Raw genomic sequence first — 16,904 nt, forward strand, 5'->3', positions numbered from 1 at the left:
CTAGCACATGGTTACGTGGTTAGCTTGCCACTTGGCTGCTCTAACCAATAATTCACTGCACCTACTCACAATAGGCTAAGGGAACACTAAGTCTTCTGCTTTGTTTCTTAAACCCAAGTGCTTTACAATCACAAAGCAAATCCTCCTTCTCTTTATGATATCCCATTCAGTCCAACGGTCTAAACTGAGGTCTGGTAGCCTATGTGGAAAACAAAAGAAATACAGTATCATGATTTAACTGGCGCTCTTGTCCCCCCAACCGGAGAACTTGTTCTTGCATGACCTATTCACACTAGGTGGCAGCATTAAGGATGTTCCTGTAGCTTGCCAGGTCTCCAGTTTATGAATATGCACCCTCTGGTGTATCTATTAAAATCCAGACTGTTTCTCTTTTTTTTCTTTTAAAAGTGCAGTGAAGTGGGGCTGAATAGCAGGAAGAACTGAAGCATGGAAAAGACACTACAGCAGGAAGAGAACAGCCCTGGTTCAGCAAATCCTTGAGACACAGATTGTTGGAGGCTGGTGGAGCATTTTGAACAAGTATTACTTCATGCTTGTCCTGTTCCTATGCTCTTCCTGAGGCATCTGCTGTTGGTCACTGTCCCTCAGCTGCATGGTCTGGTCCAGTATGTCTGTTCTTATATATGGAAAGCATTTCTTACAAATGATACTAAAAATACTGTGACCAACATCATGAATGGCTTTGGGAGTTAGAAATAAGAAGTCCCTTTCAGAATTAAAACCTGAAGAAAGCTGGTTCAACTCTGCCCTCGACAATTTTCTGTTTTCATAAACGCCTGAGCTCCGGCAGCTGTAGCTACGCGTCTGAGGTGTGGGCTTCATGTGGCTGAGCAGTGAGATCCCATAAGCCACCTGTCTGCAGCAGTGCAATGATTTCTGGAGAGAACTTCAGTTGCCCAGGGCCAGAACCTTACTGAATTGTGTGAAAGCCAGAAACCTGAAACGGAGAGCGGAGCATGTACAGAGCTCCTAACAGCCGGTTAGTCCAGCAAACACCTCTGCAAATGTCTCTAATGCCAAGAAACAATCAAAGGCGTTATGCTGAAGTGCACCAATGATTCCCTGGGCCTGCTGTTACCTACCATCCCAGGCACCTTAACTTAGTTATCAGCCTTCCTCTCCAGCCCAACAAAGAGAAAGAAAAAAAGAAAGAGGATGGTGAAGGATCAGAAGAAAGGATGCACAGACAGCCCTTGGCATGGGCAAGAAGAGAGGCATTATTTGGGATGGAGCATGGGGGATACAGAGCTCACTGAGTTTTTACCAGGCTGCAAGACAGTATCTTGCACGAAGGAGTGTGTATGGGTGGGAAGGGAGTGGAAAGGTCACAGGCAAACCCCGACGCATGGAGGGATGGGAAAGTAACACGCAGACAGCTGATGAAAAAAAAATGGATGGACATGAAGATCCACCGCTATGTGCTGTGGGTGACCTGCATATTGGTACATAGGAAATCCCAGCCATTTCTCAAAAAAAAAAAGAACGATTTAACTATGCTACACCCTGTATGAAAAAAAAAACCAACAAAACCCAAAAGGACTCCCCTGCCTTAACACTGGTTACACTCTATCTGTAAGACCAGAGGCAACTGGAACATACAGAGAAAGCAAGCTAGGGAAACAATCATGACAAAGGGATATTTCTGTGCTCCAAGGGACAACATGCAAAATCTTTTGAGACTTTTTCAGTATTGTGATATGGAAGAGGTTTGGCAAAGGCTCTGAGATGAAGACAGCTTTCAGTCATCAGTCAAATGCTGCATTTGCAAGAGGTTCAGACAACAGGTTTCAAAATAAGCAATTTGGGATTACCAGGGTGCGTTCAAGTCACCTCCCCAGCAGGAGGCAGCAAACAGATGACTATCGGAATCAACACTAGAAATACTGGCAAGCTGCTGCCCCAAAGATCCTAAATACTGCACAGTCTGTAGGTCACCAAAGTTACAGCGCGCTCTATGGGTAACCCTAGCTTTTTTCAGTTGTGAATTATTTGCTCCCAAAACCAAGCTGTTTTTTTTCTTAGATATCTTTGAATTTTCTCCTTGCACAGTTCTTTAGAGGCTATTATAGGGAAACTGAGGCAGAATTATAGGAGAGGTATAGCAGAGGCAATTGCTGGCTTGGGTTTATACCACTGTCCACCAGGAGCCCCAGGCCCTTTTGGCAGAGCTGCTGCCCAGCCCTCAGCGCCCAGCCTGTACCTCTGCAGAGGCTGCTCCATCCCAGGGCCTGCTGGTTCCCTGCAGCTGGTGCGGTTTCTGCACACAGGGGGCTTCACAACTATACAATTAAACATTCTTCAGGCTGACCCATCCAGGAGTAACAGGTAGTCTCTCAGTCCTTTCCCTGACATAAACTCAGACAGCCCACCTCTATTTTTACCATAATTCCTAGGTTACGGTGATAATCCAGTCATGCTATAGTGCATCTCCTGCAGGCAAACCAAGGAAGGCCATCCAGTCTTACAGAGCTGCATGTATGCAGACACACACAGCAGCAGCCCTCACCATTCCTGTGCTGGAGAGGGCTTCTTCGAGCAGGCCATCAAAAAATATTTTATGGAAACACAGTTTATGAAACAAAGGAGGAAACAGGTCAAATTACAGTTAGGCTAGCAAGCTGAAATAAAGTATCTCTGAGTTTCTTTTGATCCCAACTGCATGATAAAGGGTTGAATACTGCTGATACTGCAGTCATCTTTGGTAGTGAGTTTACTAGACAGAAGTAAAGTTACACAGAAGCGATCCCAGGGTTCCTCATGTATGGATAAGGGCATATGGATGTCAGGAGGGTACTGGTCTCCATGGGAAGGCCATCCCTGCCCATACAGTCTCAGAAAAGAGCATCTCTGGTGATTGAGGAAGCAGCAGCTGCAATGAGGTCACTGTGAACTAGTCTGACAGAGTAGCTTAGATGAGCTCTCCATAAATGCATGATTAAGACATTCAAAAGTGACTCTGAACACTTTCTGGTTTTAGGGAATTTACATGGGCCTCACTGGCAGAAAAGGCCAATTGCTGGCCCTCTGCAACACGGTGGGAACTTTATCTTTTCTCAAGGCAGATATTCACACCAGTTTAGGGTACATATGCTACCACATAGCTTAGCCACCGCTTTATCATCCTCATACCTTATTCTGCATCTGAAAATAACTGCTAAAAGCAGGTGGCTGTTGCAACCTATTGTTCCCCTGTTTGACAGGAACAGTTTGTGAATATTTAGGTCCTTGCTGCAGGTTTGTTTCTCGGAGACAGAGGAATTGCTACCACACGCAATGAAGCACAAGGGAGAACTCAGTTTTAAAGAGCATTACAGGGCCTTGCATTTCTTGTGCAAGTAGTCTTCTTTCAGTAAATGATGCAGTAGGGTTAAGTCAAATTTAGTGGTGTTTTTTTTTTATACACATTTGCAGGTACCAAATTCAAGTACTCAGAGGTACAAGTGTACTTGCTCTACAGGACAGAGTCCCGGAAGCACTTCAGCTGCTGTACCACGGGCTGCTGCAAAGATCTAACTGCATGGGCTAGTTCCTCTGAATACTGCCTTCCTCTCTCGCAGAATCCATCCATGAGTAAGGCTACTACTTTTCTACACTAATCACTGCTCCTGAAGATAAGCCTCCGAAGGCTATCAAGAGCAGCGAGGCTCACTAGGGAAGTGAGCACCCCTGATAAACACATCCAGGAAACCACCTGAAATGTTATGTACACTGCATGCAGCACGTTGCTTTTATGTGCAGGCACTGGGCTCCTCCTATGAAGGTAAAAAACTCACTTGGGGATGGTCACCAACACCGTATCTTTCTAGCCATCTCTAGCTCATCTCAGATGGGCAAAAAATCTGAGAGAAAATTGTCACTAGAATATTTTTGCCCCAGAAAAAATAGAAAAACTAGAAGGAATTGGAAAATCCAGTATTGTCACAAAATATGCATGAGTGGTTAAAAAAGGTAAGTGGTAAATACAGATTAAGTTTTAATTCTGCAAATAATTTTTGAAAAATCAATTTGATTCTGGACATTTCAGATGAATGGCCACATGGAAGTGAATTTTAACTGGATCTTGAGAGCACAGCTTGTTCATACTATCGTATCTGTAGTAGTCTCACCCAAGAACCAAAACAAAGGATTTAACTTCACATCACGTTGCTTTGGTCAACAACAACTACGAAAGCTGTGAGGCAGCAGCACAGGCTTCGACACTGACAAATAAAGCAAACCGCTGCTTTCACATTTCCTTTGAAAGATAAGACGACTGCGTTCCCCCAAGATGTGACATCGTCTAGTAAGTGACTATTTTCTTGACTTCAGGTGAATAGGTAGACAGTTTAAAAAAAACAAAAAAAAGCAGCTTTAACATTTAGAAATGTTCAAACTTTAAAGATTTTGTTAGTATCATATATATCCTCCATCCTGATATGCAAAATTTAAGAGAAAGGGTAGGTTTTTATTCAGACTGTTGAAGATACTGATTTTGCATTCTAGTTTTGTTATTAAATCTTTTCCGATGCCTTGCTATTGCAGTAGCTCTTTGGCTTACACTTGCTACTTTTTGAAAAAGGTCTTTAGACAAATTTTTTGGATATCTGGAACTCAGAGGGTGTATGTTAATTATCTCCTTTCCGTTTATGCTCTAGAATCTGTTTTTCCAACTGGTATGTGCTTGAAAACCTCTCATCTCTTCCAGCAAGTATATATATATGAGATAATTTCACCTTTTCTGATTACAATCTTAAAACCCTTTTGTAATGAAATCGGTTCATTTCTAAGCAAGGCACATCACGTGATGCTGATGAGCATCATTTACCTTTTTCTGTTTATAGCCTGTATTTATTGTCATGGCAAACTATGCTGTTTATTATTATATGCTAAAATTACTTTTAATTTAGATTTATTTAAAAAAAGAGTGATCTATATTGGATTTTCTGTTTGGAACCCTGAAACAACAGAAATGAACAACGGGCAAGATCATTATTTCTGCTTTTTACACCCTGCTTTTCAGGTGCAGCTACTAAAGGATAGCTGATCAGCACAACAGACATTAGACCATGGAGACCAAATGGGGGAAAACCCCTGTAATACTGAGACTACCAGTTCCTGTGATATCCAATTTACAGAGTGGTGGAAATGATAAGCAGCCTTATTCTGGTGACAGGAGGAGAACTATCTATGCTGGGGCAAACCAGAATAGCTTGTTCTGACTCTCCATCACCTGCTTGCATTTCCATTTCATTAATTTGAGAGTTCATTTTAACAGCACCAGACCTCAAAGCAAATCCTCAAAGTATTAACACACTGGACACTGCATGGCTCTCTTTAGATCGCTTTTCTACCCGTGATGTTTTTCCTATCCAATTTAAGCTTCTATTAAACTTCTAAATCTTTTTAGAACCTCGACTCAGTCCATACAGATTGTAACAACATTTCCCTGCAAATAAACTCATCCTGCTTGCTGTTGTCCTGACCAGGGAATTTTCTTCCTCCTTCTGCCCTATCTACCTAACACAATGCTTTCCCACTATCTCACTTCAGGTAGAAAATCTACTACTGTTCTTTCCTTTGAGGAAAGCTGGAATAACTCCATGAATGACTAGTTTGACAAGGCGTAACAACTCTGGAGTTTGAAACAGCATCCAATGTGGATTCTAACTTAGGTGTGTGAGTAACAAGCAGGATGCTTTAAGAGCTTCTGGCTAGAAAAATATCAGGTAACATAACAACAATGCATCATGAATGAATGAAAACCTTTTTAAAGGAAATTGCTGAACTTTCTTTCTCTTAAAAGTTACCATCCACTTGGGGGGGGGGGAAGAAAAAAGCTTACAGGTCTGTGTTTTAATAGAGTGGAGAGGCTGGTCTGCAGAAGGTAAGGATCTCCCCCTATGTTTTTAACTTCCATACCATCTTATACACACTTGCAGCACGTGTTCAGTAGCAAAGATTGAAAATATTTGGCAGAGGTGGTCAGCTGATCCAGAAACTGTTCAGCCTCATAATACAGGATAAGCCTTTAAGAGAGCCTTCTTAAACAACTCTGAGCTGTAACTTCAGCTTGTCTGGCACTCAACAGTTGAGATAAAAAAGTTTTCAGCTTCAACAGCTCTTTCTCAGCTCCTTATTGTTCTCCAGCATTTAAAAAAAAAAAAAAAAAAAGGAAAAAAAAGGAAAAAAAAAGGGAAAAAAAAGAAAAAAAAATTTGGGCTAGAAATTTCCACACCTGACTTCGCCTCAAAAATGAGTGTACAGTTCTGCAAGGTTAACCTATTTTTATGCATGTAGGACTTTCTTCTTTTTCTTTTTTTTTTTTTCCCCCCCCAGAGGGGTTCGTAATCAGTCAGGCATTTGAGACTCATTTCTCCTGCTGTTAAACAAAGAAGGAACTTAAATGGATATATTCAGACAGGAGAAAGAAGGAAAAGAAAGAAAACTTAAGGCCTTTAAGATCACAAGAAAGTAACATGAAAATAAATTTCTAGAGCTGAAAGGTCATGTTCAAGGATTCCCATTAATCCTTTGCTATCCGTTTGATGGTGTCAGTCACCTCACCTCTTTCCCAAAACATGATCCATAAATTCTGAGTTTAGGAGCCCAGCTAACTGAGAAATGTAAAGCCTGTGACATGTTAAAAAACATTTTCAACTTAGAAAGACCTCTTCTGCAGCATTCTGTTCTCCATCGATATGCAGATCTGTTCATATCAGCATGTGGGGCAGACAAGAATATCAGAAGCCAGTGCCTGCTATTTGTGTATATAAGAAAATTCTTCACAGCTGGAGTTCAAAAATTATCCTAGCCTGACTTCCATATGAAATCCATAGTAAAACTCCCATCTGCTTTCACCAAAAACCAATTAGGGTATTACTGCCTGAATTTGAAAATTCCTGTGAAGAACATTAATGTAATAGGAAAAAAGTTAGTTAAAATTTTAAATATTTTGGTCTGTCCAGAGAGCAAATGCTGTATCCTACTATGAAAAAACAACTACTATGGATTAAAAGCGGGTATTAAAAATTCTTCTTTTAGAATAGTCAATAAGACTCTCTAAAGGCTAATTTCCAGTAAGCTTGGACACCAGAAAGATCTGTACTACTTTAGTAAGGCTACCAACAGAATGTTATGTTGTCAAACTACAAAACTGAGTGCCTGGTAATTACTTTGTTTCAGCTTAGAGGAAAACATCTTTCCTTTACAAGAAAGAGGCAAGAAACACCAGCTGACTGCTGTTACAAAGAATACGTAAAATAAAACACAGTGCTTCCATTTGTTTCAGTATACATTGCCTTGATGTTGTTGAGCCTAACTTACTTTTGCAGGTTATCTTCATCCCGTGCTTGGCTTCCACCTGAATTGAAAAGTAAAGTATTTTATAAAGAACCAGCACCTTTTAAAAGGGGCATACAGAAATTTTATAGTACTTCTCTGGTGACTAACAGACTGCACTGGCTTTGCTTCTTGGCCCCACGGAAACTACTTTTTCAGGTAACGTTCAGTCTGCTGCACGTTGCAACTCACACAGGCGAGGCCTTTCCGCCAATCTAAATGATTCAGAGGCGAATTCTGCTAATCTTATGCTGAGTAATATCTTGTAGTAGGATTAGTCCCATAGAAACATGCTCTTTGTAGCTCAAGAGAGGACATTTAACCTCAGGCTAAATCTTTGAAAACCCCATTAACCTGTCTCACAAAAGACTTTATTTACAAGGTAAACAGCTTGCAAATCTGGTTGTTGCTGTTACTCTTACAGCAACAGACCTGACAGAAAACAGCCCCTTGCCTTGGAGAGCTGACGCTGTGATACTGCATCAGCTCTGGCGAGGGGGTCTGATGGAGGGGGGTTGACAGAGAAGTGGTCGCTCCTTTGACAAATGTTTGAAATACAAATAATACAAATGTTTGAAACAGATCAACTAAAATCAAGCGGGGAAGAGACATTAATGAAAATCCTCCACGTTTCCAGCAAGTCACTTAGGGGAAAGGAAGAAGTGCTGCCATCCAATGATGTGACTAACATCTAAACAATGAGCTAAGGCTGAACCACAAGCTCTAAAGTGCTCACCCACTGAGACTCAAACCCTACTTTTCGAGACACGTCCAACCCAAGCCAAATGACTCTTGACGCTTAGAGCCTACAACCTGAGCCTAAAGGCTGAATTTGGCAAAACGAATTCTGTTTCTCTCATGGGTTCCTCCAGAATCCCTTGATCCAAACACTAAACCACTGATATATTTGAAAGCTTAATCCATATTCTGTTTTCAGAAGCCTCTGTAATTGTCTTGTTTATCTTTTGAGTTGCTGTCAGTATAAATCTGGTAACAGATGATGTGTTTAAATCTGCCAGCTGTTGTGTTTGGGTCTTGACTGTCAAGACAACCCTCTTCAGCAAATAAATGTATTTGCTTTTGTCTGTCATGGATGTTTTACCACAGCTCTTATCTGTTAGCACTTAGGATTTTGTCTGTCTCCTGGATGCATTAGGATTTAATTATTTGCTGAGTAAAAAAATCTCAATGTGTCTCCTTACAGGCTGCCTTTAAAAAGAAGGCAACATGGCAACTACAGACGCTGCTAACTTTTATTATAACTTCTCCATCATTGATCTCAATGAAAACAGAAGTGAGAATTTTCACACATTTACAAGAATCTTCCTGCCTTGTATGTACTCGGTTGTTTTCATCCTTGGGCTAGCAGGAAACGCGCTGGTCTTTGTCATACTAGTTTTCTATGAGAAACTGAAGACGTTGACAGATATATTTTTGCTGAACTTGGCTACAGCTGACTGGGTCTTCCTTTGGACACTGCCATTCTGGGCATATTCTGCTGCTCAGGAGTGGACTTTTGGCACTGTGGCGTGTCGTATTATACGGGGCTTGTATACTCTGAACTTGTACACTTCAATGTTAACTCTAACGTCTATCACCTTTGACCGGCTTATTGCTATTACTTTTGCCACCAAAGCACGTATGTGTCAAATCAGACGAATGACATGGGGCAAATTAATCTGTGTCTTTATCTGGGTGATCTCACTAGCATTTGCCGCACCGCAGTTTATTTTTAGTGAGGTGTTTAGTATTGATAAAGCGATATGTCAGGAAGAATACCCAAACCACCACACAGAACTGGCTCTTGAAGTGATCCAAGTGACCCTTGGCTATTTTATTCCCATGCTAGCCATGATCATCTGCTACTCACTAATTATTAGAACCTTACTGCACGCCAGGAGTTTTCAAAAGAACAAATCTCTTAAAAAAATATTTTCTGTAGTTGCCATATTTATTCTTACTCAGTCACCCTATACTTTCTTGAGACTGATGAAGATTATAGACTGGAGCTTTAACTTGAACAGCAGCTTTGAATATGCAATCATCATAACAGAAGCTCTTGCTTATTTCCATGGCTGTCTTAACCCTGTTCTGTATTTCTTCATGGGGGTGAAATTCAGGAGGAACTTACAGAAAATTATTAAAAACTCAAGATGCGTCAAACGGCAAGTTACGGCCAAACAGTGGCAGACCACGGAAGAAGAAGGCTCTAGAACTTTTACTGTTGCAGATGCAACAAGCATGTACCCGCTATAAAACTGCCTAGAAAATCTGGCAACTATTTACAGCTGCTTTTTTTTTTTTTTCCTTGTAAATACTGAGATAGGCAGCCTGCATGAAAGAGGAAATACAATCCCATTAATAAAGACATTGTGATCGGCTTTAGGCCAACCTCTCTTAATCATGATACTTCAGCGTTTCCTGCTTTTCCTGGTCAGAGTTGATCCTAAGACAAAGCTGGTAAATGAATTAACTACACAGAAGATCTTCAAAAGGTCTAAGAAACAATGAGATAAAACTCCGTTCTTCATGACATAAAGCTAACTTGGACTTCATGAGTCCAGAAGGGCTGGAGACATTCACCAAACCTTTGGCCTGCTGGTTTTCCATGAAAGTTGTATGTTAACAAAAGCATTTATGGGTTTTGTTTCAAAGATATTACAGATTTTAGTTCAGCTCATTCATTTCATGAGAATTTCTGGATTAAAAACATACACATGTCAATCTTCATGCTGGGTTTCATGTGTGGTTGGTTTTTTTTGTGGGTTTTTTGTATTTTTCCATTTGGGAGAAGGTCTCCACACACACTCCTTTAGCATTTATCTAAAATTTCTGTAGTAAAGCAGCGTTTTCATCTGCCTTCCATCTAACATCAGGTTCATGGTCTGAATCTCCCATACACATCTTTGTATCTTACTTCTGATAACAGAGCTCATGTTGCCAGATGACTAGACCCCCTGTCAACACAAGGGATATCATACCACACGTGGGCTCTAACACTGAGCAGTGTTTCCGTAGATGCAAACTCTCACACCCTAATTCCCACACATTCTTTGCACCGTGACATCTTTCCAGTCTGTTTTTTCTGGTATCCCCTTGGCACCCTGGTTCCCTTGCCATGAAACTGTGGATTCCTTAGTTGTTCTCCTTCCTTGTTCCTGCAGTCCCTCCTTTCCACCTCTGGCCTTTTCACTTCCCAGTGGGAGGCAAAAAGGTGCACAGAGGACTATGCAGACTGGGGCAGAAAGTATGCAAAAGCTCTTGCAGAGAGTAGCAGAACAGGGGTGGAGACTGGAATAGGGAAAAGAAAGAAGGGATGTTGGAGAGGAGCAGAGGGAGGGCTTTATGCAGCTGTGGGCTGCCTATGACAAAGGCAGGGTTGGGTCCGGCCCAAAGGCTGAAAGTCCTTTGCATTACTTTGAAATACCAGTTTTAACCTGTTTTAAACCATTCTTGCAATAACCATGCTCACTTTGGATGTTCCTTTTCTCCCTATTAACACTCAGTTCCTCCTACCAGATCACTGCAGCTCAGTGGTACCTGACCCTTATCGGCACTATTCTGTTCATGTCACCTTTTTCCCCTTAGAAAACAGCTGCTTAGGCAATCCTTTCCTTACTACACAATCTCTCTTGTTTCTCCCATAGTGAAATGGTGCAATATCCTTAAAAACAAAACTAGGAAAGAACGTCCTGTGCTTTCACGTCTGTGTGGCAAGTGAATCTGCTATCCCAACACACAGCTGCAAGGCAGGCTTTGCCAGCAGAGCGTGGCGAGAGGTGCTCCTGTCCCCACTCCTCCCCCTGGCTGGTTTTGTGCAGGGCAGCGAACGCTTCAGACCACACACAGTTCCCCCTTTTGGCTATGCTGGCACCCTGCCCAGCCATGTGAGTTGTAATTAGGTCAGAAAAGAGTGTTATAAGTCATTAAGAAAAAAAGAATCCAAACCAAAGCAACCACCGTGCAGACAGGCTGAGATGTCCTTTCTACTAAAAGCAGTACCAAGGTGTGAATAAACTCTTTGTTTCTGTACCAGGATGGCAATTTTTTTTTTTTTTTAATTTTTTTTTTTTTTTTACACTTCTGCCATCTATGATCTTGATTCTGCTGCTGCAACATTTATTGCAGGCAAGTAATTTCTACTATATGTTAAAATGGAAACACAGTGCACTGGTTTACCCTGGGGACTTTGACCCAGTGCTATACAATATCCTGACCTTTGTTTTAGAACACAGTCTGCAAATATGAATGCTTTAGAAAGAAAAAAGTTTAAAAATACAACACTTCAAAAGAGAACTCATAAGCCTTGAAGTAGCACGATGTACTGCAATTGCACGATTTATCTCAGTTTCTCACATTCAGATTTCAATCAGATTGCTCCAAACTCACTAACAGTCCTGAAAGCATGAAGCCACTGCGGCTTAATCCTAACCTTTAGGAAAGAGCTGCTTCAAGGTCAGCCAGAGTTATGCTGATACACCATCTATCTTACCTTGCCACACACCTGTGCAGTTCATGACCAAGATGAGTTTTATTTGGTTCTCAATTGACCTGTACCAATAAAGGCAGTCTCTCAAAATTTGCTGTTATGAAGTAATGCCACTATAATAATTTCATGTCACTTCAAGGAAAGAACTATAGGGGCAGGGTTAAGGTAGACACCAAAAGGGGGACAAATAGAAAAGAAAATGTCCTTTAAGATAATGCACTGCTTTGAGCACCAACTCGCATTTCCAGTCCAGCAAGGACTCACACCCACAGTAAGGTAAGGTCATTGTGAAAATCTCAGCCAGACACAGCCAGAGTAAGGCTGTAAGAAACCATGTCAAGAGAGCATGTCTATCGCAGACCTTCTCTCTGTCTATTTGGACCATCCAGCCTCTGCAACCCGTCCCTTTGCCAAACAAAGGCAATACTAACCTCACAAGAGTATTGTGAAGCTCAGTAAGTTCATGTCTGCCCAATGGATGGTAAACATGAATATACTGTCAGTGTCAACAGTACATAAAATAGGCAGAATACATAGAACTTATTTACCAAGAAGCAAAAATGTAAAATTTTGAAAAGTTTTTTTTCCAAATAAACAAGTCTGTACAATCTGCCTTCTACCCAAATTGCAAGTCACTGTGATTTATGCCGGAAACGGGTCTGCTGAGGGCAAAAGAGTCTAGGTTTGCTTTTTCAGCAGCAGGCTGGTTACTCTGTGGCTATTTTCAGTTTAGCATTTAGACTTACCATGCTTACTTTTCTGCTCAGAAGCAAAACAAGTACAGAATTTAGATGAAATTGCTCTTTTTTTTTCTTCTCAAATATATGAAAGTTTTTGAAAGAAAATATATTTTACTGAACAGGATTTTTGGAAAATATTTGAAAATATTTGAATGATAGTAAAACAATATTTTATATAAACATGGATATACACTATAATACTACAACATTGTTTGCAAACCAAGTACTCAGATATTCAGATGGCCTTAGACCCTCTTCACTGCTAATTTATGTAGAAATAGATGTAAAAAAATGACTGAAACCTGCATTCACTCCCATTTTCTTAAGAAAAAAAGAAAAAACTTGAGCCAGATTCAGCTATGCAATTCCTATTCTTTTTCTTTTCTGTAAGCTGTTAAAGTAATAAGGAATCCTACAGACACAGACCAGTTATTTTACATTTAGTTCAACGAAGTCTGCCATAAAAAGAACAAATTTTTCCTTATCTTTTCCCCACCTCCTTGTTCTCCTGATATTAAGTAATGGTGAGTCTGACAGAGAGTATCGCTTAGGTCCTATTATGTAAGTTAAGTGTGAATGACCAGTGACCCAGTGTGCCGTGCAAGCTGATTTTAATGGTGACAGCTGGCCTGGCGACAGCACAGAACTGGGACTACTCCTCTGTGCTGTGGTGCAGCAGGTGGAGGGAGAGGATGGAGCTGTTTGGATTTACTAGATTTGATGCTGACTATGCAAATAGGCCAAAATTATTTTGTGTTGGTCTACTGAACATGTGGCTTGGAACAGAAATGTCTTCTCTTTATGCAGAGGTTGGCTATCCCCACTGAACAGAAAAAAAAAACCAACACTCCGAACAAAACCCAAAAGAGTCCCCCCTCTCCATGAAGCAGTGTTTACTCACAGATCTGTCACGCTTTGATCCAGAGACTCTCCCTCCATCTGACTTTCACTGTGGAGAAAGTCTGATTCCTGTACTTGGCACAGCTCCTCATCAGTGATTATATCAAATGCTGCATCATCTGGTGGTTTAGAGGCTTCACTTGCAACTGTGCCATAAAAGGACATGAAAAGAAACATTAACAATATTAGCTGGTTGTTTGGAAAACAAACAAGCAAAACCCTTAAGGGGGAAGACTGGGCCATTCCTCTACCTTTACAGAAGCATTAGGTAACTACTAGAACCAACTGAAAATCTCAGGCTGACTGACACTCATTTAATATACATGCAAATTTCTGTCAATACCAATCAAATACAAAGATGGACCAATCCCATCCTGAAAACACTCCATGAACATGCAGGTCCTTGGAGCAGGAGGTGACCATGCGGTTCCTTGGAGAATGTCTAAGAACCCTACTTATTTCTCTGCAGCATGCAAACAATACACTAACCAAAAGCCCTCTCAGATGGTGACACAGGTGATTCCAATGACGCAGGTGATCCTTCCTGGTTGGCACTGGATCCAGAGTCATCTGTACTGTCCACAATGACTCTAGGCTTATTAAAGCAAGCTCTGCAGCAACGCTCCTTTTTTCCACCAGGCTTTGTCACCATGTAGTTGTTGCAGCAGTAGTAGCAGAAAATGCGACCGCACATTCTAGAAATGAGTCAAACCCAAAGGTGTTAGAATAGTACCACATACTGGTGGAACATATCTATGTGACAGAGTCTGGGGCTTTGTCATAATGGTCTTGTTCTCTGCAAAAGCCCAACCGCTACATCTATGGCAGAACTCATAATACAGACTGCGCTGCTTTCTGAGGTGAAGCAAGTTTTCTTGACAAACAGGATGCAGAAATGCACATTCATACTTTGCTGCCTTAATAAATAGGGAAAACAGAAAAAACATAAAAATACTAAAAAAACGTAAATATACATTTAAACATAAATACACAAAAACAATTAAATACCCACAAATATGCAATACAAACAAATAATAGATCTATTAAGTACGTATGAAGCAAATGTACTTAATAATATTTCACAGGCCAAATCTCACACTCAGAGCAAAACTCTATTTGATTGTAAGAAGTGAAAGAACATGTCTGTATGTCTCTAACTAGTAATCATCCCTCTCCCCTTCACACAGAGATGAAGAAACAATATTGGACACATAAATGTACATACATCCCTCCTGCCCTCTCTGCTCTGCAGTCCCCCAGTATTAAACCTGTCAACTACTTTTTAATGAACATGTTAAGATTTTCATGAAGAAAAGCACCCAGCAGGGATGACTGTTATTCGTGAAGTCTTAGAGGTTTTGTTTTTCATAAACATTTAAACCATTAGTAGGTACTGGTGAAAACAGGAGCAGGTTTCACAGACTTTAGTAGAAGTGAGTAATTTGAAAGTTGTTACTGGAAATGACTTCACTATTCATTAATCCCCATGGAATGTTCCCTACGTTAATATGCAATTGGAAGTCCCAGTACTACATACCTTACATGATGAATCAGGTCGTGAGGGTAAAGAACAGTAAAGAGCCAAAACAAAATATCAGTAAGACCCTGAAATGTATCCACTTAAATATATTTGAATAAATCTAGATCATGTAACTAATAACTCCAAGCAGGATAATTGTATAGGAAATAATTTAATATTAACTTTTTTTTAAAAGATTACTTTGCAATCGGTAATTATTTCTGAACTAGTGTAAGTAACCAAATTTATAATTGCACAGCATGTTGGATTTGTTCTGGAATACTTCTATCACAATAGCAAAAACATCTTAGTGAATATTATTTACAGCATGCACAGAGCAGTGCATAATAAATACATTAAAAACACAGTCCTTCAAAGAAATACACTATGTAGGGTGTGATTATCTTTGTTTCCAGAAACGAGAAACTGACAGACTCCCCAAGACAGAATTGCATCCAGATCTTTGCCTTAATACATGTCAAGGGACCTTTCCATTAATGTCTCTTATCCCCTTGCGAGCTCATGTGTTCTTTCAGCCTCTACAATGCCCTGTAACAATGATTTTGACCAATAAACTGTGAACATTAAGAAGTATTTCATCCATGTAAACGATCATACTGAATTTTGCTTTTGAACAGTGTAGTAGAGTTCAACAAACTGACCTGCAGTGGTGTCGGCGCACCATCCATGAGAACTCTCTCTGGCAGTCCAGACAATGATTAACCTCTGTGTCCCCTTGCCACCTTTGCTCTGCACTAAGCTTCTGCTGGAACTCCAGAGCATCTGATTTTTGCCACAAAGCATCCTTATCTCTGCAGAGACACAGTTAAAAGAAAGAAAAACACATAGAAATTATCAGTGCTGTTTTACTGTTAACCAACCTCAATTTGAATGCAGGTGAAAGCTTCATAGTAAAAATTGCTTTGCTGTAACTTCTGAGGAGCTTTCAAGAATAAAGACAGATCAGGAAACATACCAAAGCTCTTGGGAAGGGGGGCAGAAAAATACATCCCATGCAGAAAACTACATATTTTTTCAAAACAGACAGCAAATTAAGGAGGAGTTAATATTGGGTGTTACATTTTTGACTGCATTATGGAAACGCAAAATTTCAGCTGATGATGAACTTGGCCATTACCTGTATCTTCAATTCACGAATACAAGACTGAACCACCTAAGCAGTATCCCTTAACATCCTAAGCTAGGATTTTAATTTCTGCTTGCTACTTATTTTGATCCCAACCTGATAAGTTCTATCAAACGTTCTTCAAGGAATTGTTTTGTTCTCGTCAGGTCATCCAGTTCAGCAAATAACTTCTGGTCACTGCTGTCTTTGTCTGCTGCCACCTTGCTGAGCTTCTCACTGTAATCCAGGGCCTTCTCTTTTGCTTCATCAGCTTCTTTTTGGATCCTGATAAAATACAAAGGCAATTAAGAATCACTTTTAGCTCATGTGCATTCAAGTCTTCCCCATGGAAGAAAGGGGTCCTCCACCCTGATAAACAGGTAGTTTCAGTGAAATTGTTCTCAGTGTGCATATTTTTTACAGATAGCCAGAATCTCTCCACTTTTCTGCATCACTGAAAGTGCACACAGATTCGTTATCTGGTGAATACAGTCAGCAATCAGCAATTTCTTGGATGCCCTGCTTATAGCGAAGCTTATGATGGCTACCACACTGGGAATAAAATCAGTGTCTTTGGAAGCATCAGCAGCTGCAAACTGAACGAAATGGGGAAAGTCCTACAGCTGCAGGTTGCCTAGCATCTGCAGGTTGCACACAAAAGGGCCATTTAACATGTACTCCTCCACAGCCTTCATGTTCACAAAAGGGAAGCAAACCAATTTCTCACTATATTCTTCTAACACAGATGCAATTCAAAAACTAAAGGTTCATAGAATCATAGAATCATAGAAT

General features: G+C 40.5%; 2 protein-coding genes across 2 annotated transcripts in view; one reads left to right on the forward strand and one right to left on the reverse strand.

The window, feature by feature from the left end:
• Window positions 1-16,807, reverse strand: part of LOC104079801 (FYVE and coiled-coil domain-containing protein 1-like) — a 22,691-nt gene extending 5,884 nt beyond the window's left edge. The window contains exons 1-5 of the mRNA XM_009581956.1: window positions 16,734-16,807; window positions 16,230-16,397; window positions 15,649-15,798; window positions 13,957-14,162; window positions 13,469-13,613 (exon numbers count right to left, since the gene is read on the reverse strand). Coding sequence (XP_009580251.1) covers window positions 13,469-13,613; window positions 13,957-14,162; window positions 15,649-15,798; window positions 16,230-16,397; window positions 16,734-16,807 — 743 coding nt within the window. The remainder of the gene's footprint in view (window positions 1-13,468; window positions 13,614-13,956; window positions 14,163-15,648; window positions 15,799-16,229; window positions 16,398-16,733) is intronic.
• Window positions 8,566-9,594, forward strand: CXCR6 (chemokine (C-X-C motif) receptor 6). The gene has a single exon (XM_009581955.1). The coding sequence runs from the start codon at window positions 8,566-8,568 to the stop codon at window positions 9,592-9,594; it is 1,029 nt and encodes a 342-aa protein (XP_009580250.1).
• Window positions 16,808-16,904: the final 97 nt, after the last annotated feature.

Source organism: Fulmarus glacialis, unplaced genomic scaffold (genome assembly GCF_000690835.1).
Source record: "Fulmarus glacialis isolate BGI_N327 unplaced genomic scaffold, ASM69083v1 scaffold13187, whole genome shotgun sequence".
Classification (NCBI taxonomy): Eukaryota; Metazoa; Chordata; class Aves; order Procellariiformes; family Procellariidae; genus Fulmarus; species Fulmarus glacialis.

Excerpts from the sequence above, each read along its gene's own strand:
- CXCR6 (XM_009581955.1), top strand. The coding sequence starts at position 8,566 with ATGGCAACTACAGACGCTGCTAACTTTTATTATAACTTCTCCATCATT.